Here is a 23743-nt window from a genome sequence, read left to right on the forward strand (position 1 = left end):
TGCGATTCAATACTTTCATTCCCGAGAAGTATCAGAGGGAAATATTCGAAAATTTCGAAGTAAAAGTTCTGAAACCACACAAACTCATGCCTTAGTAGAATATTTTTGTTTAAAAATAGCATTGACGTACTAAGAAAAGCATTCTTGCATTACAATCTTAAAAATGATGTGTGTTTGTGGGGGGTGGGGCTCGGAAAATAGAGAGGATAGAGAGAGAGAAAGTGATATAAACTTCGTCAATGAATAATACAGAAATCGAAAACACCGGTTTCTGCCAATTCATCACTCATTTTATTTAATGAGGTCAGTTTCTTTCTGGCTGCCGATATTAATGTTAATGATAACAAAGTTTCCCGTTTGAGTTACTAAATTTAAAATACTTGAACAAGAAAATTGGAGTAAAATAGGTAGATTGTAGAAAGTGATTTGTTTGAAATCAGTCTCTTAAGCAAGGAACATTTAGATTGGTTCCCGCAGAATTGAGGTGCCCCCCACCCTCTCATCCCGAGATTTTGGAGTAATTTACTGGAGAACTCCATACCAGGAAAAATCTGCCTGAGATTTCTTCTTGTCGGCTCACATAAAAAAAAGAAAGAAGGAAAGAAAAAACACCCCAACCTGCTTCGTATTTATATTAAATACAATAATTTAAATATAATTATGTTCTGCTGTTCAATGTTTTGATATTTTCAAGCTTTGAACAATCGATTTGGATGAATTAATTTCTAGAAATTTAACAGAAGCTTGCACAGTGCGTAAAATTTAAGTTTTTCCAAATATGAAAAGTTTTTATTGTCTAATTCAACCCTGGTAATTTAGGTATTGAACGAAAAACTGTATGGGATATTGGATACACTTTAAATGTAAAAAATATTAAATGTCAACGAACTTAAAACTATGTAATTTTTTGTGTTGAGAGCGGGGTGGGAGACAAGAATCTATGTCTGAGCTCTGTTTATTAGGTTACAGCAATCGGTATTCTTCTCAGAATTTAGACAGAGAGAAATATGTTGCTGGAGAATTGCTTTGCTATTAAGAACCAGAACGTTTATCCTGATATTATTTCTGGAGGCCAGAAAAAAAATAATAAAAGGAGGGAGGAGACCATCATTTAAATCGCTTGAGCTCGAGTTTTGAGGTTTCATGGTCGCTTCGTAGCACGTTGGTGTATTAGGGAGAAAAGGTGCGAAGCGACCAGGTGCATGCATGTCCTGGGGGTGTTCCTTCGTGGAAGGAGAACTGAAGTGAAGGGAGGACCGCCATTGTGTTGTCGCTCTCCCCCCCCCCCCCCCAAACAGGTCTGCATCTTCACCTGTATGTAATCCCCACTTGTTCCGCGCTCATTAAGCTCACCAAGGCGTCAAGTCTCCTGCCCCTTTGACGCGATATTTCTTGCAATATTTTTTTCCCTTCTCATTCCATTTTCTCTCTGCTTTTTTTTTTTTTTTTTTCTTCTCGCTTTTATCTTCGCCGTGCAACGAAACCCTACCTTGCGAGGCATGCTGTAATTAAGTTTTGCGCAGAACGTGCGATCAAGGATGCTGGGAAAATTAAAAGCAGGTCTCAGGCTGAAACGTTTACGGCTCATTTGTACCAGTATGTTCGATGAGATGTTGAGTATATTTTTTTTTGACATGAATGAAATTTTATTTTTTCTTCAACATTGACCTTGGTTTGTGTTAAGTGAAGAATTTTCCTATGTTAACCGATGTCACTATACCGATGTGCAATGTGTTTGTAAAATCTTGCACCGATGGGGGAAAAAAATATGTGAAAGAGGTTTTAATTTTCGCCAGTGGCGGCGGGTGGGGCTTATAAGTGTGGAGGAAAAATTTTTTTTTAGGAAGTTGAAGACTATTTTGGGCTAGCTTGAATGACGTGGGGGGGGGGGGGGGGAGCTTCTAATGTTCTCTCGCCTAAATGTTTTGGAATTGTAGTTTTAAAAACTCCGTTTCAGTTGAGTTTTGTCAACATTTGGGGAATAGACAGAAGCTTCCCGAGTTGTCCCCGTAATGCTTCTTTTTTTTTTCTTTTTTTTTTAAATAAAGTCTAATTAATAATAATAATAATAAAAACGAAACAGTTTGGACTGTCTGATAATGTAAAGGTAAGGAAGGTTCTTCCCAGAAAAAAAAATCTTAAACTGATGCATTTAAAACCCAAATTAAAGCCATCTTTAGCAAACTTAGAGCAATAGAAATTTCTCTCCTAGAAATTTTGTAAAGTTTAAAACATTTTTTAAACTTCTTTTTTAAAACGTTATTTCAGACTTCTCTTTTGTTGACTTAAGGAAGAACGAAAGGTCTCTGAGGTTCTCCCAGTATTTTTTTTTTTTTTTTTTTGAATTGATGAAATCCTAAGAACTCAATCTTGAACTTCCTTTGGGGACTTCAGAAAAAGATTAGGAGAATTCTCTTCCTGAATTCCCCCCCCCCCCCCTCCCTCAAACTAGAGTCGTCATAACGCAAATTTAGGCCATCTTTCAATTTAAAGGAAGGAGGGAGTGCGCTGAGAGAATTTCTCCCGGAAATTTTTCAAAATTTAAGTTTTAAAACTGAAATTTTAAGCTAGTTGGTGACGTTAATGCTCGGGTAATCTCATCCAGAACGTTTTGAAATTGAAATCTTAACGTTGAGGCAATCTGTGATGATGAAAAAAGTGCAGTTTTAGGAAGTCCCCCTGCTCCCCGAATCGCGGCCACTGGTTTTCGCAAGTCCGTCGTAATCGCGAAAATGTAGCCCTTGTAAAATATTTCAACTTTGTTTCACTAAAAACTTCCTGTCCCGTTCATTAATATTCGCGAAATCACAGACATCGTCATTCTTCATTATTCTATATACAGGGTATCCTGAAAAAGGTTGACTGTTTTCAAAAATGTATAGCAGGAGAACGGTTAATGATAAAAAAAAACAAATTCTTGCAGAAAATTCATGTGGTGGGTCCTAAATTTTTTCCTCCAGAGTTCCAAATTTTAGTTCAAAAATGTTTCAATAGATGGCGTTGCACATAGTATCTGTATGCTTGAGAAAAATGGATGTTATGCTTGAAATCAGCGCATCCAGTAGAATAAAAGACTCTACCGTTCAATCACTGTTTCATGACCCGAATTTTGCAGGCCTGTGTAATTTTTGACAATAAACACTTTCTATTTTCCAACTGTTGCCAAAATTAATTACTGTTTTCCATCATAACTTTTTTTAATCTAAGTTTTTTAGGAATAAATTATAGCCTATGTTGCTCCCTGATAATGTAGCTATCTGTGGTGAAAAAAATGGTTGAAATCCGTCCAGTAGTTTTCAAGTTTACCTCGGACATACATACATACCTAACAGAAGTTGCCATTTATGTATAAAGATGAGGATACTATTCCTAAAGCCGCTATATAGATAGGCCGACGCATCAGCTTAAGTTTAGCCATTTTGGATCGGAATTTCGTTGTTGCGGAGTTAGGGTTACCACAGCAAAGTTTCGTGTATCGTGTTTCGCCAAATTTGCCATAAATAATATTTCATTTAATAAACAATTCACGTGCAGCTAATAATCGCTCGCAGTGAGCAATCACCAAACGCGATAACTCGACAGAAAAGACAACCAACTCAAACACGCGCTCCGATCCAAAATGGCTGATCCTAAGCTGATGCTCCGGCTCGTATATAAAGGGGCCTTAACAATTCTTAAGAAAGCAATAAATGTCATGTTTGCTCCAGATTGCCTTGATTCAAAATTTTCATTATGATTTCTATTAACATTGATGTTGTAAGGCAACGAATTTTTATAACAATGGGTTTTAATATTTATTCATTTAATGGGGAAATTACATGAAATTTACTGTTTTCCTTCATAACTCTTTTAAACTGAGTTTTTTAAAAATAAATTATAGCTTATGTTGCTTCCTGATAATGTAACTATCTATGCGGTGAAAAAATTGTTAATATCGGTCTAGTAGTTATGAAGCTTACCCCGGACATACACACAGAAGTAGCCATCTTAATATATAAAAATCTTCTGTGCGGACATTTGTCACCATAAAGCTTTTAAACGGCTGGACCGATTTTGATTAAATTTTTTGTGTGTAATTAAGTTGTGACGAGCATGGTTTCGGAGCGCGATGGATCGAATCGGAAATTTTTTTGTTAATTAATAAATTTATTTAAACATTGGACGGTTATAGCTTCCAAATGATTAATATTTATTTTAACCTAAGTCCCCTATATATACAAGCCGACGCATCAGCTTTAGATTAGTCATTTTAGATCGGAGCGCGTGTTTGATTGGTTGTCTTTCTGGCGAGATATTGCTTTTGGTGATTGATTGTTCACTGTGAGCGGCACACACGTGAATTGTTTTTTGAATAAAATATTATTTTCGGCAAATTTGGCAAAATTCGAAACTTTGCTGTAGTAACGCTAACAGTGCAACAATGAAAAATCCCATCAAAAATAGCTAAACTTAAGCTGATGCGCCGGCCTATCTTATATAGCGACTCTATTTTAACCTATTGTTGAACGAGAACTGAAATAAATATTTAATCCGTTGCCAAAGGACAATTCGCAACTCCAATAAACTATAGGGTGCGCTGCAGCCACAGTCTAATGGCGGATGAAAAAAGTAAAACAAACATATGCCGTAACTTATAACTTGCTTTGACGCGAAGTGAATGACAGTAATTTGTCATCGTGTTTGTAGGAAGATTTCTTTTCTAATCTTCTGAAATTACATTACACAACAAACTGTCCGAAGCCTGTAATTTACCCCAAAGAAACGTGGAATTGAATGTTTTACCTTTTTCGGCAGTATTGTTAATAACCGTAAGGTAGCGTATTCGAGCTCTGGAGTTGCGAATAAAGGAGCCAGCTCTGCTTTTTGTAATGAAATTTTCTACTGTGATATGTCAATTGAGAATAGATAAACGTATAGAGAGTGAAGCCTTCAATTCTTGAAAGCAACGATTTTAGGTCTAGTGATATATTTTGAAAGTAAAGGAAGGTTCACGCACGGTGTGTTCTGTCGTCGTAGTTGAACCATGTGACCGGATCGGCGCTTTAGGTTTTCCTAAGGTACCTAAGGCCCCTATATATACGAGCCGAACTTAAGCTGATGCGTCGGCCTTTCTATATAACAGCTCTAGGTTTTCCTAACCAAATGACCAGAAAGTACCGTACCTAGCAACATTTGTTTCTCGACTTGCTCAAATCCATCTGAGTTTTGGCACTAATTTCCAGAATACTTTAAGGATTATCAAACTAATCAGTACATTATTAAAGGAAAATATGATGGAATTCAAAAGACAACAACTTTTACTTTCGTCCAGATAAATTACAACAGGGTAGTTCTGTACACAAAAGATCAGTGCAGTGAAAGATCTTAATCTCTTGTGGAAAGAACAAATTAGGCAATATATGAAGTTTTAAAAGTTTTCGTTCAAAAGATCGGACCGCTAATCGGTCGGAGTTAGCTTTGCTCACTGATCGGCTGGATTACAGTAACGTGGTGGCTTGGCGACTTTAGCTATAAACAATAGAGTTGCGCGATCATTTGTTTACATTTTAAAGCTACTGTTAATGTAATTTATTGTATTTTTTGTTTATTTGCCGAAGTATTTCAAATTGCCAAGAATTGTTTTTTGTTTTTAAAGAGTTTTTAGTCATTTTAATTCAAGATTGTGTTTATTTTACATCGGGATAGGGGTGGGAGGAGTGATTTTTTCTTATTTAGAGAACTGTTTTTACCTTTATCATTTTTTGAAACGATATCCTTTTGATTGTTTTATTCTTTTTCATATGGGGGATGTTGCAGCGGGATTTCCCGTTTGTTCTAGATGGGTAGTTAAATTTTTTTACACTTAGTATCTGAGGAAGCTCTTTATTCTTTGAGTATGGCTGAAGGAACAAACCATTAAGTACGGGGAAAAAAATAGTTAATAAAACAACTGCTCAGTGGGCATTAGTTAAATCAAGTTGTAATAAATATACGCATTCTAACACCAAGCACAGCTTAAATCATTTTCTTTTTACTTATTTTTTCAACAAAACGGTTCAAATACCTGATAGTTTATTGCAATTTTTTAACTTTTCCATTTACAAAGTTTGAACAGAACAACGTCTGTCAGGTCCTCTAGTTTATCTTATACATATAAAATCTGAGTATCTATCTATCTATCTATCTATGTCCAAGCTTCTTCTCCCGAACGACAGTGAACTGACCATCGAACCAGGTATCGATGGATTCGTAATCCTCCCGTCTTCATGTTTGGCTATTTAACATAATTCTCCGATAATAATTAGCGGAGATATCAATTAAAAACTTTTAATTATGACTCTTAGATTTCAAAATCAAATCACTATTTTTCGAAGGCTTTCCTCCATTCAAATTATTATTCAGTGCTTCAACTCAACTTTCCGGATGAACGCTTTTATTAAAATTTACAGCGTGAAGAAAATCATTGAAAAGAAACATCTGTTGCAATTTTTTTTTCTCGAATATAAAGAAATAAAATTAGGCTTTTGTTTTAAGGCTTTTCCTGTAATCAGTGTGTTTAAGTTGTTTACTTTTCGATTATTTTCCCGTAATCTGCAGCAAAATTTTGCTGTTTTTTTTTTTTTTTTTTTTTTTTTTTTTTTTTTTGTTCAAGCCTGATTGTGAAATACGCGTCACATGACATAACTTTCATTTTCGAGGAGGACCGTGCACGTCGTAAAGTAAATGAGTGATTTACAAGTTATTTGAGTTCTTTGAGGGTTTGTACCTGGAAAACGGATTGATGTAATTCTTGTACGACCATGTGGATAGAATCCATCCAAATATTTATCTGAGTGGTATGTTGCATTAATAAACACCCGGGCAACGCCGGGTAGTAGACTATTTTATGTAAAAAGCGGATTGTTATTGTGCATAAATATTTCCGATATAGTCTATCAGATGTAATTCAGTTTAACGTGAGTAAAGATTATAGTTGATAATGCATATATTTTCCCCTTTTGTGCTGACTGAAAATGTACTCATAACTTGTATCATTGATAACGATTATTAACGTTGATGAGGTGTTTTGGCAAAAATATGTTTTACTGGTGTTTTGCAAACCTTGCTTTACGCGCATTTGTTTATTCCTTAACGCGTTAGAAACTAGTGTCAGTGTACTACAAAAGCATCAACTGGACTGCTCTTACATTTTTTAGGTAGCCCGTGCAACGTCGGGCACGCAGCTAGTATATGTATAAAGATTGGTATCGCAACATATAATATATTTGAAAAATAAAAATCTTTCGATTTAATTTAAGCTGAGTGTTTTATTTTAACTAATCTTTTTCTCACAATATTTTATTATTTTTAAAAATAAAATGGAATGGTGCCGCGAAATGTCCATATTTTCAATATTTATATATAATAGGAATAGACTATGGATCCGTGAAAAAGTTCTTGAAAGGGCGGCATTAATTGGAAAAGTTTTTGAACTCTTGAACAATATATCTTTGGAGGGAGGAGGGAGGAAAAAAACAAACAAAAAAAAAACGCATTTCTTAGTACACGGTTTATGCTGGGGGGTTCAAGAAATGTAGTGTTTCATAATTAATAGCGAGGGGGGGGGAGATAAGTTTACTAATTGATTGTACGAGATTAAAAATGAATTTAAAAACATTTTCATTGACTTTCATTGAAACAAATCCAAGTTACATTGTAAATTGCAGCAAATTCAGCTGTAGAAATCTCTTGAGTACAAGAAGCAGGTTTTTTTCCCGTGAGATATGTTTATTACTTGAGTTGTTTTTCAATTTGAAGCTTTTTTTAGACGGAGGATTAGATTTGGTTAAAACCTAGTGGGGGGGGGGGGGGTGCTCAGCCTTTTGTATTTTCTTTGTACTCTTAGGTTTTAGTGTTCTATATTTATTTCCCTTTTTAGTGTAATCATCATTATTATTTTTTATCCCTTTTTTTAGTTGTAGATTTAAGTAATAAATCGTTAAGTAGCGTGTTACTTTCAAGGTGAGTTCAGTTTTTTTTTTTTTTTTTTTTTTCAACAGAAGAATTTTCAGGTATTTTGATATGACAGGTATTCGCAATTCTTGAAACATAGTACGGGCTCGTGTTGCTTCCGCTTCAAACGCAGGACAACCAATCTCTTCTTAAAACTCAGAGCGCCTCAAACAGACAATTTCGTACTTGCATATTAACGGTTCAGTTTAAAATTTAATCTGATTTTCTTTCTTTCTGGGTTGAAGTTTCTCAACTCAAACAGCAGAAGAAACTCCTCTCCCTATCGCAGGGGTTCTCAAAGTGTGTGCGGCAACGACCTGGGGTACCGCAGGGACAGGCTAGGGGTGCTGCGAAGTACCCATGGTATGAGTCAGTGCCGTACCTAGCATGGGGAACACCCGGGGTGGTAATTTGTGGTGTCACCCCCCCCCTCCCCCCACAAGCGCAAGAATAAAAGGGTTTTAATATTCTATGTAAACATAAAATTCATACAATTTTCTAAGAACAAGTACATTTGTTTTATAACGAAGTCGGTGTATGAAAGTGATGGTCCCTTAACTATTTCAAACACAGAGAAAGTTTATGGGGTTCAGTGTTTTCGTACAAGAGGAAGTCACTACAAGGTTTAAGTATTGGCAACAGAACCTAATCCTGAGTATAATACTCACGACTCCATAATGCGGCGGGGGGGCGGGAGCTCGGTGGTGCCTTCCTCCTAAGAAAGTCTTAAAAATGCATTTTAGATTCATATTTTTTACAAACTTGCAATTCCGCTCAAGGTGTCATTCTCCAAACGGGTGACCCCCCCCCCCCCCGTCAGTAACGCCACTGAGTATAATAAAGATAGGTAAACTGTGGTGCTGCTGTTTTCAAAGGATGCCGCGAATCCGAAAACTTTGGGAACCCCTGCCTTATGCATTTTATTGAAGATAGCAGCAGGGCCCGATTAATTTAGCTGGGGGGGGGGGGGCTAGGTCAAACGCTTTTTCGGGGTTTGTAGTTTTTTCCTTTGGCTGAAACAGTTTTAGGCATTTGGGGGCTCCTAAAAAGTGGGGGCCCTAAGCCAAGGCCTAGTTGGTCTATTCAGTAATCAGGCCATAGATACCAAAAAGTAAAAGATAGCTACTTGACCTTATATTTATGACATCATAATGATCTGTAACAAGCTGTTGTACAACAGCCCTTTTTGTTTTTGAAGGAGGGAGTATGTAATTCAACCTAACCTCCTTGTTTGTGACATTTACTACCTGGACCAATCCTTTTAAATACCACTAACTACCAGTCTTTCATTAATAAGGTTTCTCCCCTTCTGTGATTTTGCCAGGGGTTGATGTTTTAAATTCCACTCTTACCATTCAACTTTTTGGAACTGCATACTTGGAATGTCGAATGCCATCCTCTGGGATTTAAACATTTCAAGAGTTCTTTTGCTTTGACGGACGCACTGAGGACATGTCCAAAGTCTCTGGCGAGGAAGAAAAACATCCCCCTTCCCCCGAGGTCCCATTTCCCAAATGGCTCCCATTGACTGGTGGGACGGGTCTTATCATTCGCAACCGGTATCCCTTTGTCGGCTTTCGGGCAACCCACCCTGCTTCCCCCTTCGTGCTTTGGAGGGGGGGGGGTCGCAGCTTTTTGACGCAGCTGCAAGCGGCAAGTCTCTTTGACCCATTGTCTGATGGATTCTGATGGGAAGAGATCAGCTAAAAGAGAATTTTTTTTTTTCTTCCTTTTCTTTAGCTGCCTACGTGCGCGTGTTGTTCCTTCCTTGCTAATAAAATCTTTTAATGTGTCTGCTCCTAAATTTTGGTAGTGCCCCCCCCCCCTCCTCGCTTTTTTTCAGTGGGAAAAGCGAGTTGCTTATTGTTTTGGAATACTTTTTGTGCCCGTTTTGAAAGGGAAGGTGGTCAGCGATGTGTAGATGAAATAGGCCGTAGTATTTCTATTTACTAGTACAGTAAAACCTAAAACCTGTAAAGTTGACCACTCTTGTAAGTTGACCTCTTTTTTTCAGGCACGGAATCAGCCCTTATCATATAAATAAACCTTTGAAAGTTGACCACTAAAGTAGTGCACCGCAAGTGGTCAACTTACACAGGTTTCACTGTACTAGTTTCGCACGAAACATTTGTTCCAGATGCGTACTATGTCTGGTATATCAAAAAGTTATGTTTTATTGTTGATCTTAAAATATCTTGAAGTCAGCAGTTGTACTTAAAATAGGAAAAATTCATCTGTATAGTGAAACCTGTGTAAGCTGACCACTTGCGGTGCACTACTTTCGTGGTCAACATATACAGGTTGAATTATATGATATAGGTCTAATTCTATGCTTGAAAATAGTGGTCAACTTTACAGGTTTGGCAAAAGTGCTTCCTAGGTAGCCACAAGTATGCATCATGATGCGCGTACATACGAGCAGAGGCGTGCACCGGGGGGGGGGGACACCTGTTGGCCGAAGCCTGAAGAGGGCCCAATATGTTTTTAGCTAGGGGTGAAATTTAGGGGTAAACAGTATGGGGGGCGGAAAAGTAATTTGTGACGGGTCCCAAAATTTCTGTGCACGCCCGCCCGTTCATACGAGTCAAGAAAAGGAAAAAAAAAAAATTCCTTTCGAAACTTATTTGCCAGATTCAATATTTTTGGGAGATAGAAAGCACAAGAGACGAGATTACATCTGAAGAAAAGTAAAGCACTTATTAGTTACCTTAGGTTATTTCACCTTGTCTCAGGTGTGTAACATCACCCACTCCATGGGCCCATCACGATAAAAGCGCAATTTTCTCTTTTTATCTTATTAAAAGGAAGTCGAGTTGATAAAAGCTCTTGACGGGTCTGTGAAGACTTTGGATTTTCGGTACTTGAAAGTCGCATCTTTGGTCCGAAACGGAACTTTTTTTTCTCGCAGTATTTTGGGTTTTGTTGCCAGATTATTATTTGTATAAATGATTTTTTAATGGATATAGCGAATTTTATTTTTTCTTCATTCTTTATTCGAGAGTTAGGGGGATTTCAACGAGTTGAAGAGAAATACCATTCACTGACTTAAGCATAAATTGTTTATGATTTTTTGTCTTTAATTGCAACTCCTGTTATCTCTTTGTCACGTTCTAGCTTGCTCGATATATTTGCACGGGCGTGACATTTTTACAGTATATATTTCCTATTTATTCCCAGAAATTTAGTGGTGAATATAACGACCGCACCGTCATACCCACTACACGTACCAACCACTAATTTTTATGTGTAAAATGTTTTTTGCTTTGTATTATAATGCACAGTATTTCCTTATATTCAAATATATCAAAATTAATTGTTAAAATAGGAAACTCCTGAAATAAAGTGCAAAAATGTTTAAAAATCACCTTGGCAAACTGTCTTTTAAAAGCTTAAAATTCTCCTTTCAGTCGAGAAACAAATGCTGCATGTTGGTATCCCGAGAAGCTTACTAAAAAGGATGAGTAGGGGAATGTGGGGCAATGTGAATTAGTTAAGATTACCCTTTTTGAAAATGAACAAATTGGAGCTCTGTTTTAAAATTATACTAAACTAGAGGATCCGACAGACGTTATTCTGTTCAAACTTTGTAAATTGAAAAGTTAAAAAATTTCAATAAACTATCAAGTGTTTGAACCATTTTGTTGAAAAAAATAAGTAAAAAGAAAATGTTTTAAGCTGCTTGGTGTCCATGGTTGCCACACTTCCGTCCAAGGGACGGAATTCCGTCTTTTCAAAAATTTCGCCAATCAGATTTTTTTTTTCCATGTTCAAAATGATTTTTATAGATGAAACAAATCTTTACTTTTGAACCCCTCACTCTCAAAAAAGGTCTTATTCTTCTGAGGACAAAAAACTGGCCCATCTGCTAAAGTTAAGGTGTTTTTTTCCCCAAAAAAATAATTAAAAAAGTCACTCAATCTGTTGATTTCAACAATTCTTATCTTAATCTGGGAAATTTTATTAAAGTTTTATCACAATGCATCTTATAGCCAAGAATCTCATACCTGAATTTTTTTTTAATTACTATTTTTTTGTATGAAATATGAACTATTTGTGTAACATGAACTATAAAATCTGAAGTTTTTTCTGCAGTAGCAAATAGTAAGATTTTTTAATGTATTTTATTATTAAGTTCTTTTTCTGCTTTTACCTCCTAAAAATCTTGGACAATGATATGTTATTTTTTAATTTAGGTTTTAATTTTTACTTAATCTTACAATTTGGTTTTACTATATAGTTACTTCATCAAAAATTAGCATTATATATGTCTAAAACATCAAACAAACTAAGCGCTGACATTTTGGTGTCGCGAAATGGAGCCACGCTCTTTTCAGTCCTGACCAATTTTTAGAGTGGCACCCATGTTGGTGTCAGAATGCGTATATTTATTACAACTTGATTTACCTAATACCTTCTGAGCAGTTGCTTTATTAACTATTTTTTCTCCCGTACTTGATGGTTTGTTCCTTCAGCCATACTCAACGGATAAAAAGCGTTCTCAGATATGAAGTGTAAAAATCTAACTACCCATCTAGAACGAACGGGAAATCCCGCTGAAACATTCCCCGTATGAAAAAGAATAAAACAATCGAAAGGCTATCGTTTTAAAAAATGATAAAGGTAAAAACTGTTCTCTGAATAAGCGAAAATCACTCATCCCCCCTCCTGATGTAAAATAAACACATTCTTCAACTAAAATGACTATACATTCTTTAAAAACGAAAAACAATTCTTTGCAATTTGAAATATTTCGCCAAATAAACAAAAAATACAATAAATTACATTAACAGTAGCTTTTAAATGTAAACAAACGATCACACAGTTCTATTGTTTATAGCCAAAGTCGCCAAGCCACCACATCACTGTAATCCAGCCGATCAGTGAGCGAAGCCAACTCCGACCGATTAGCAGTCCGATCTTTTGAACGAAAACTTTTAAAACTTCATATATTGCCTAATTTGTTCTTTCCACCAAAGATAAAGATCTTCCACTGCACTGATCTTTTGTGTTGTAATTTATCTGGACGAAAATAAAATTTGTTTCGTCTTTAAATTCCATCATCTTTTCCTTTAATAATGCACTGATTAGTTTGATAATCCTTAAAATGTTCTTGACATTGGTGCCAAAACTCAGATGGATTTGAGCCGATAAATAAATGTTGCTAGGTACGGTACTTTCTGATCATTTGGTTAGGACAACCTAAAGCATCGATCCGGTCACATGGTTCAACTACACACGTTTTGCGTGAACCTTCCAGTACTTTACTCAATTGAGCAACTATCACAGTAGGAAATTTCATTACAAAAAGCAGAGCTGGCTTTCTTATTGTCCTTTGGCAACGGTTTAAATATTTATTTCAACTCTCGCTCAACAATGGTATAAAATAAATATTAATCATTTGGGAGATATAACCATCCAATGTTTAAATTAATTAATTAATTAATAAAAACGCTTCCGACTTGATCCATCGCGCTTCGAAACCATGCTTGCCACAACTTAATTACACACGCAAAATTTGATCAAAATCGGTCCAGCCGTTTAAAAGCCTTATGGTGACAAACGTCCGCACAGAAGATTTTCATATATTAAGATGATGAAAGAACAATGTACTTTCAATAAAACTTGCATCAAAACGTTATTTTTAATTTCTGCAATCAATTTATAACTTTAAAAAAAAGGGGGGGATTTTATTTATTTATTTATTTTTTTTAAGTATATTTTTAATGGGCAAATTGAAAAATAAATTATTTTTGTAATGAAATATTTTTTGTTTGATTATCAAAAATATTTTTGATCAAATGAAGTTGAAAAGAAGAGTAAATGAATAGCCTTTAAAACGATAAAATAATAAATAAATTAATTAGTTTATGAGGAAAAAAAATAAATGAGTAAATAAAATAGGGAATGAATAAGAAAATACGTAAATGAATGAATAAATAAGTGAATTATATTAAATGGAGGAATGTATATGAATCAATATGTGTTAACGTTAGTGATTTAATATAAATGATGGAATAAGTAACGAAATGAACTACTTCACTTTGCACCGCAAACAGTTTGACTAATTGTACAAAACTTTTGAAACAAACAAATAAATACTACACCAAATATTAGTAGGAATCATTCAATATTTATAAATTTTTAAAGAAGAAAAAAAAAACCTAATCATTTTATAACGCCAAAAATACTGAAATATTTCACATAAAACAAAATATTACAATGTGAGGGTCAATTTTTTGAAAAGTGCTTTCATTATTATATGCTTTGATTTTTGGAAGTAACTTTTGCCTGATTGGAATAAACTACATGTGTGACAACATAATTACCAGATAAGGAGCACTAAAAACAGTAAATGTTTCACCATTTCACTTTGTCCCGCATATATATATATTATTTAATAATACTAATTAAATAAAGGAGATAGTGAGAATCAGGTAGTTCTTGCTCTGCTTTGCAGAACCTTTGATTTTAAGCTACATTGCCGATTCTAGCATGTTAATATGTGTACAACATATACGGACTGTAACTATAATTTCTCTTCAGGAGATAATTCAGACTTGCTATGACTTTTTCCCAGGGGGAAAATTCTAGTCGGAAATTGCTATTTCTAATGAATATGTTTGTTATTTTTTAAAATTGAACAAGCTTTTCACGTGAAGCAATGTTTGTCGGATATACAAGGTCAGTATAAGATAATTTGCAATGCATCAATCCAGGCACCTAATGAAATCGGGTTGTGAAGTGGCTTGTATCGCTGGAAAAAATTAAAAGGTGCCTGCACACATATCAATTGAATTTCTTCTAAACTTGTCTGGTTTTTTGAACTAATTATATTTATTAAAATATATTCTGTTTTTTTTATTAAGTAGTTCATACACACAGGAATCACTCAACTTCGAACTTTATCCCTGAGAAACCCTTCTCACTGTAGTCTCTGTTTTCAGCAACATTCAGTTTGAATTTTTGAAGGAATTTAAATGCCCAACTTTAAAATGTTACTTTTTACTTCATATGCTCCAATTTCTTTCCCAGATAATATCGCTATCAGTAGTAGTACTTGTCGCTTTGTCGCTGAAAGACGCTTCTTTCAGAACCCAGCTATCCTTTCTCGGAGAGGAAAAAAAAAAAAACCGGGGGAGGGACGTGTTTTCTAAAAGGGGGATTCATTCATGACCCTCACAGTCTCCTCTTTTCAGAGAATCGGCCGCCCCCTAATCTCCAGGCCTATTTCCATTCCCCTCCCCCCTCGTGGCTCCCCCCGGCCTGCTGGTGAAAGGTACAAGATTCCCCCCGCCGTCATTCGCAGCAGAACTCATGCTCAGAAGAAGGCTTCTTTTCTGTTGTGCGCGTTGTTAGTATGCTTGTTGGTTGGTGTTGCTGCTTTTCCGAGTGGCGGTTTTCGGATTTTTCTGTTCTGTGATCTCCCTTCTTCCTGTTGTCGGAATAAAAGGAACAGATTCTGAAACATAGATTATTTATCACTCGTTTCTTTGGATTACTTCTTTCATTTGTGCGCCCGAAGATCGTTAGAAAATATACCCCTAGAGGAATTATCGGAGGGATTTAAATATTATTTGTTTGAACCTGTGGGGATTTAATGGTGTGTGCCCAACAGTAGTGATTTGTGATTTCAAGCTTCAGAAACTGCCAGTTAGGCAAAAAGGGTTCAAAATGTTATGTGGATTTTTACGTTCCTTCAAGCGTGGAATACATCGAATGGTAAAACATTCTTTTCTATCTGTATGAAAAGTTTAATAAATCTGTACCCAAGATAAAATTTTTAGAGTTCGACTTCCACGTTTTTCTATTCACTTACCCCACAACTTTTCCATAAGTAGAATTTTTTTTTCCTATAAAATAAAGAAGGAAAAGAAATCTTTTAAGCTGCTTACAAAATAATGTAACTTTTTAATGATGAATGCAATTATTTTTATTTTATTTTATCAACATAATTATATTATGAATATAAATTAATCTTCATAATATATACTTGTCCTTTTGTATTTAGCCTCCAATTTCAACTTTCTTCTAAGTTGAACAATTTTCTAATTGATTTTCTGCATCAGTTTAGTAATTGCACAGCAAAACTCCAAGAGATTTTTTTCATTAAGAATAAGTTTCCACACGGAAATTTTAGATTTTGTGCAATGCCAGATTTTAGGTGGGGAGCAAGCCAGGTTCGGTGCCTTTCAAAGCAATTTCTGAGAAGCTACAAATTTAATTGGCTTGTTTTAGTATGAAGCCCAAAAAATATATAGCCCGCACCCCTTCCCTATACCTGGATAAATTGTGCTTTTAGGTCTTCACTTAAGAAATTTTCAGTGTGGGTGGAGCCCCTGGTCCCTATATGTCACCGAACATTGTTAAAAAATTTATTTTTAGTCTTAAAATTTTGAAGATTTTCCTAATCAGAGCAACCTACACATCCCATCTACCCTAACTGAGATAAATAGAGCTTATTTTTGAGTCTTATATTTCAGCAATTTCCAGTAAAGAACATGAGCATATCCAGCAGACTTCAAGGGAAAGCAAATGCCCTTCAAATGAAACCAAAAAAAAAAAAAAAAAGTGCAGAAAATTTGAGACTTGGTTTAATGACTTGGCACCTGATTTATATAGGGTGTCTTTGAACTTTCCATAACAAAGGGAAAGTTATTGATGCTAAGTTGGGTAACCGTCGCAGTGCCATTTTATCCAGGTTAGCAAGATTATGTAACAACGGGGGGGGGGGGGGGGATTACTCAATTCACTTGAAAAATTAAACAACAAAATACATATACAAATGTTTTTATTATGTTGAAATGGATGAAATATGTTGCTTAAAACTACACTTTTAGGTCCTCAATACCAAAAATTGTTTGAGAAGTAGGACCTATGAATCTTCTCCCATCCGTTTGCTTCACCAAACACAGCCAAAAAGTACATTTTAATACTTCATTGATATGTTATAGTGAGAGAACCCCCCCCCCCCCCTGCCCCTCCCTGTCGTTCTGCTTTTTTTCAGGAGGGGTAGGAGGGCATTAGGGAAATTGTATTTTACACTTCCCTTACCATCCCCCAAAGCCTACAATTGTATTTATCTCAGAGGTTAAATGTCAACATTTTTCCAGAGAGAGCATTTTGTTTTCTACCCCATTCCCTTAAAATAGCTTTGTATTTAGCTGTTTATAAATTTTAGTGTGAGAGCCTGAACCTTTTCCTTCTCAAAGGTAGCCTATAAAATAAGCTATCTTTGGCAGTAAGTTACCATCCCTAAGCCAGGGCTAAGGCAGAACTACATGCAAGGCATCAGACAGCCCGATTATCACTAACTGCAGTATCTGGATTTGATAACCCGGCTGGCCAGTATTTTGCATGAAGCTATCTTTATTTTTTAATTTTTAATTTTGAAAAATTTTTGAAATTAGCCAGGGACCCTGTAACGGCATCTAAGGTAACTTAAAATTGAATTATAATGCTAAGATTTTATGTCAGTTCTGAAAAACTTTTTGTGGTAGGGCCCATCGTACTCCCTTTCACCCTGGGCTGCGCAGTAGGAGTGGAACTGATTTTGGGGTTTTAGGTTATTTTTCTACGAAGCACACTTCTCTGCCAGTACTTGCAGAGTCAGACTGATTTTAGGGGTAATGGAGTCGGAGTCAATAGACTAAAATTGTCAAAGCCAGAGTTTGTCATTTTCCTTCAGACTCTGCAGCCCTGCTCCTACCTCCTACCATGTGCTTCTTAACATCGCTACAAATTGACTAAACACCATCTTCTAAGACTTATATTTTGAAAATTTTCCGTGATCCTCCTACTGTTGTCTGTCCTCTGACACCTCCAAAGACTACATAAAATTGTTTGTAGGACTCGTAACTTATCCAATAAGTGAATAATAGTAATAATTAAAAAGCTCATAAATTAATTTCAAGACTAAAATCAGGTATAGATAAATGGATTTTGGGCTTTTGCAATTTTTCAAATGATACAGGTTTTTGATGTATTCCGAAGTTTTTCCATAATACATTTGTTTCAGTTCAAATTAATTTATAGAAACTTGAAGGAGGATGGGAAAGGGTGGCATTGTCAAATATTTGCTTGTCTCGAAGAATTGGAGATCTGTCACTGATTTTGTACAATAGCAAGCTGAAATTAGAGAAAGTTCCAAAGACATTGTGGGCTCTATTTTCTATTACGTGACAACAAAATGAAAAGTACTAATTTATGTATTTCAATGTTTACACAGATAAGCAAATTAATCCTTTTAAATGTTAGACTCATTTTTTTCATAATTTGCCGAAAAATATTCAAAAATAAGATCCTAATTTATAACATTTAGTCTACCAATCTTTATTTCTTCATTAAAAAAAAAAATCCTTCGAATGTAAAATATTCTTTTGCCTGCAAACTGTTTCATGTGAAAGAAAACAGCATACCAAAGCTGCACAATTAGACAAGAAAATCATGCACTGGTGCATGCCTCCCCTCCCCCCCCTGCTTTATTTTATTTAGGCCAAGTTATACAAACAAATCTTCATTCAAATCAGTTGTTCATTTTTCCCAGTTTGGCAGATAATTGGTACACCTGTCTTGAATAATAATTGAAGTTCAAAATTGATTTAGCTATGGAGTTATAAGATGATGTTTTGTAATAAATAAATTCTCTGAATTCCTTTATTTTTTGAAAGTACATCTGTTCAGAACAAAAGTGAGATATTTTGGTTAAATTTCTTAATAGCATGTTGAAATGGCGTTATTTTCTATGTCAGTTTTGAAGACGCAATATTTCTAAAGTGTTGAAGCTCTTGACAGAATTTAAAAATTTTTATACCTTAAAATAGGGCTGAATCTCCAATGAATTTTAATATATAATTTAAGTTTGTCTTCTGCCGGTTTGAAATTTATTCAATGAGATTTTAAAAGAGCAAACGGAGGTGCTTAATTTATAAATTAGTTGACACATTATGCCCTCCCACCATTAATTTTTTCCCTATGATAGATGAAACCAAGTAGACAAGTTAGGCTAATTGAAAAAAAAAAAAAAAAAAATACAACTGCCTTTTTGGGACCATCCTTATTTTCAGCAGCTTGAAGATTTTATTCTTCCTTACACTTGTAAATGGCTTCAAAACTTCAGTCACACACTGAAATATTTTAAAAAGTTCCTTTTGTATTTTGTTTACAAAATGAAAAAAAAAAAAAAAAATTAATGAAACATTTTTTTGAAGGCATAAACTATTAATACAATCAAATTTCTGTTTAAAAAAAATCCTATGTAATTGGTATTTTTTTTTTTTTTTTAAATTCAGCAGATTAGTTAATGAATCATGAGTAAGAATGAAGCTGTAGTAATATACATATTAGACATCAAAACATTATTATTGTACATTATACTGACAGACCAGTTATGACGTCCAAAGACTGCAGTTGCATCAAGAGGCTTGCGGTGTATCAGACTCATTCATATGCAATAGTCAGCAAGGAGCTGGAGACAGATGTCATCTCGTTTAAGCTGAGATAACTTTCAAACTGGGTAGCTAAAATTAATTTGGCACACCAACGAGCCTTCACAAACAATCGTACGGTTTAACTCGTAAAAGTGATTTTTGAAGCACTTAAGATTAGTAACTTACTGCTAATTATTATATCGCATTGGTACCCAGGAACCCAGGATATGTATATAAACTTAAATGCATGAAATAGTATATGAAAATGAGGAACTATAACTAAACTGTAACCAACTAACTAACTTGTTATTGAGAATTGTGAAACAAAAAAAATGTTGACTTATTGAACTGTATATCATTTCTTTATAATAGTTTTTTTGTTCAAATTGCGTGCTAAATTATTCCTTTTTTCAACCTAATATTTAGTTTTAATTTATTTTCAGATGTCTTTAGAAGTCAAGACTTAAATTTTTCCAATGAATATAATTCTTGAAAATCATGATGAATGGTACTTTAGAAAGCTCTACACCCAAGTCAAAACGTTCTATTTCACCCCGTCCACGAACGGTAGGGGAAGAAGTTAAAGTTTTCCATGACACTTCTGACCGATGCCCCGAACTGTACAAAAATTGTACTTGGAATATGGATGAGAAGCAGGAGTCAGCTGCCTGTGAAAGGGAACAGCAATACAGGCCAACGACACCTGCTGAGGATTCTGTTTTTCATGTGCATGATCCTGTTGAAAACTCTTCTAACCCTAGCCCTCCACCTCCGTATAAATGGGCACAGAGCTTAATATGCCTATTAGAAGATATACAGGGTGTAAACTTGTTCCAACAATTCTTGGAGCAGGAAGGTCAGGACACCAAGAGCTTGAAATTTTGGTTCGCCTGTCGAGGCGTGAAGAGAGCGGACCCAAACGACAAAGAGGGAATGAGGAAGTTAATAAAGCTTATTTTTGAAAAAAAAGTTATTAAAATTTCTGCTATAAGTTCTGCAACAAAAGAGGAAATCAAACACAAACTTTCTACCAATGTTGGTGTGGATGACACGATATTTGATAGTGCTCAAGGAGAAGTGGAAGCTTACATGATGAAAACTACTTATCCTAATTTCTTAAGGTCAGATATTTATATACAACACCTTGGTGGCTGGCAAAATGAACCTTTAGAAAAAGATACTGTTTCTGCATTGGAACCTATTGATTTGCTACCTACAGTTCATGAGGATAGTGAGTTACAAATATCTTCTAGCAATAAAGTTCTTTTAACAAGAGAAAATTTGTTGCAAAGGCACAAAATTTGTTCAAATTCCAGAGGAAAGCTAGAAGGACCCGCACAGTAAGTTTTTACATTTCTTTCTTTTTTGAATTTTTAATGTATTAAATTTGTGATGCACTGTATACCAGTACATTCGACTCCCGCTACAATGCGATTCAACTTACGCGAAATGACTATTGCATGATTTTTTCACTATTGTAGAATTTTAGACCTAACACAAAATCCTTGCCAGATTCAGAGGGGAATTGCGGTGCTTAAGTATCGACTTTGTTATTGGCTACAAAAAAATATTTTTTTCTCAAATGGACCTTCATCCCTTTAGCATCACTGACCGTGGAAGTTCCCACAGCGTACTAGTCTGAATTTGAACATCTCTTTATTATTGCATACAAATAACTACTCCTCATTTTTCATTTATTTTTTTTCATTCTAAATGCGAAAGTTAATGAAATATAATGACAACTTCACCTGAAAGTGCTGCTTCATCTAAAGTAAGGTAGCAGGACAATTAGGTATGGGTGAGTCATCCATACGCACAATTAAAAGTCAAGAGAAGGAAATCCGTAAAAGCTCGTTGAATGGTGTAAAACATGTGAAAAAGCAAAACTGTATTTAAAAATATATTAGAATAACGGTTTGATTACGTAGCATAAGTCATCATACAAATATCATTACTGGATCTACTGTACAGTACAATATAATGCATTATTTTATTAGTATACTGTACGTGCCGTACTAATTTAATGTCCCTCTTTCCCATTGATCATTGATTTTGTATCATAACAGTATTTTATGTTGAATAAAACAGCTTTTTAAAATAAATACATTCCACAGAGCTTTTGATGTAAGAGATGGTAATGTATATTTAAGGAATGGTTTAAAACAGTTTTAGATGATGTTTACAAGTGTCTAAAATAATTGGGTATGTTTATAAAAGTTTTTACACATACTCTTTTCCACAACATGAAATTTAGACTTAGGGAGGGGTCTTGGAATGCATCCCTCGGCCTCGTGTAAGTTGGGCTCAACTGTATACCATACTTTGCAGATTACCGAACATTCAATTAAAATTCGAACCGAATGTTCTCATAAAGATTTTTTAATTGCACTGGGCTGCCACGCCACAGGGAAACCTGAAAAAAAAAAACAGGAAAATACAGGGAGTTCAAAAAATCAACAAAACTACTGGGAATTTTAAAAAATTCCTCATAAACCTTGAAAATACAGGAAAGTTTTAAGTCATGAAATCAATGCCCAAATGTATAAAGTAGCAAAATATAAATAAATAATAGCTCTTACAATAGTATTAAGTTCATAAGTAAAATGAAATAAAAAATTATAATTTTACTTAAAGTTTTTTTTTTCTATTAAATATTAAAATGTCTGTGATAAAAGCAAAAATTATTGTTTTATTTGACATGCAGCTTGAATTTTATGCTAATTTAATTTAGAGAACATGAAATTAATCATCAATATTCATTGTTCTGTTAAACTTTTGTGCTTTTTCTTTTTAGTCCGAGTAATGAATGGTTAGGAGAAGGTTTTTTTTTGTCTTGTATACGAAATTCAAAATATTAAAAATGCCCTTATTTTTATTTTATTTGATAGTGGTGTGATGAAAATATCAAGACATTAATGTTCTTTTTAAAATATCAGTGTATGCTTGTTTGTAATGTTGCATACCTAGGGAAAAAACACAGATTTTTTTTTTTTTCAAAAACGAGTGGAAACCCTGTTTTAATTTTAAAATTTCATGTACCATTTTTTAAAAAATTGTAGAACAGCACAATTTAACTTTTAAATCTGAGTGTTTTTCGTACATTAGAATTTATTACTTAGATAGTATTACTATTAGTAAGTACAGTCAAACCTTGAATATCTCGAAACCCTTGATGTCTCGAGACAAAAATTTTCCCCAGAATTTTCTATAAAAACCCCTATGTATTTTCCATAGTTATCTCGAAATTTATTTTTCGAAATCCTTGATGTCGAAATTTTTACACAGAAGCAAGTTTCAATTGTCGTTTTGCTTTGGCAATTTTTGTAGTAAACCAGTTCCAGGGACGATGGCTTAACGTTTTTCATCCCTTTTCTTGGAAAATTTTGTGAATAGAGGATTTTGGCAAGATAATAGGGAAGTGTTGGTATGAAGGAGGTGCTGTGTTTTCCCCAGAGTTTAGAATCTTTGCCCATTTCTCTCGAACATATTGTCCATTTTGAGGAAAGGTGCTCGATTTTTCGTCCGTCAGTTTTCAGGCCGAAACGGAAAATGCGTTCCTCATTTTCATCATTCAGCTTTTTTAACTATTGCAAAATGGCTGCTGAGAACTTTTTGAATGTGAGGTTACTGGTAAAAGATAAAATTAGAATTTTTAAATTTTTAGGTGAAAAAACCAAGTTGAAATGATGTTCGTTTCAAAATCTCATCCTGTGCACTTTCGACAATTAGAAAATTTCAAATCAAGTGAAATATTGAAGACTACTTTTTTGATCGTAATTCAAAGTGGTCCCATAGTACATATATAAATGCATATAGCGTACGTGTGTGTAAATGTGAGAGTTACTTGTGTAATTTTGGAAAAACCTTGATAACTCAAAAAACTCAATATCTCGAAAAAATTTCCCATCCCGAGAGATTGGAGATATCAAGGTTGTCCTGTAATAGTTTTGTTAGACAATAACTTTCATTCATTGTATGAAAAAGTTGGTTTGTTTACTATTCTCGAATAGTTAAATTTGCTTACTATTCCATTGTTGAATGTGGGAGCATTGAGCTGAAACAAAAATTTGGTTTATCTGCCCAATAGGCAGTGCTGTAAAACCTGTGTAAGTTGATCACTTGCGGTGTAGTATGTTAGTGGTCAACTTAGACAGGTGGTCACAACTTATAATGGTTAATAGAAATATAAAAGAACTTATTCCATTCCTGAAAAAGTGTTTAATTTGAAACAAAGAATGCACAAAAAAAAAAAGAGTTTAAATTAACAAATTAAAAAAAAAAAAAGATTGGTATTTGCTTTTTACTGCAAAAATACATGTTCTCAATTGTTAATTGACTTGCGGATG

General features: G+C 34.7%; 1 protein-coding gene across 1 annotated transcript in view; it reads left to right on the forward strand.

Annotated features, from left to right (window-relative positions):
* The window catches only part of LOC129228441 (axin-1-like), a 104056-nt gene that overhangs the window by 51996 nt on the left and 28317 nt on the right, over positions 1-23743 (forward strand). Inside the window, exon 2 of the mRNA XM_054863122.1 lies at positions 19841-20737. Within this exon, the coding sequence (XP_054719097.1) occupies positions 19896-20737 (842 nt within the window). The 5' untranslated portion in view covers positions 19841-19895. The remainder of the gene's footprint in view (positions 1-19840; positions 20738-23743) is intronic.

This window comes from Uloborus diversus, chromosome 8 (assembly GCF_026930045.1).
Source record: "Uloborus diversus isolate 005 chromosome 8, Udiv.v.3.1, whole genome shotgun sequence".
In the NCBI taxonomy this organism is placed as follows: Eukaryota; Metazoa; Arthropoda; class Arachnida; order Araneae; family Uloboridae; genus Uloborus; species Uloborus diversus.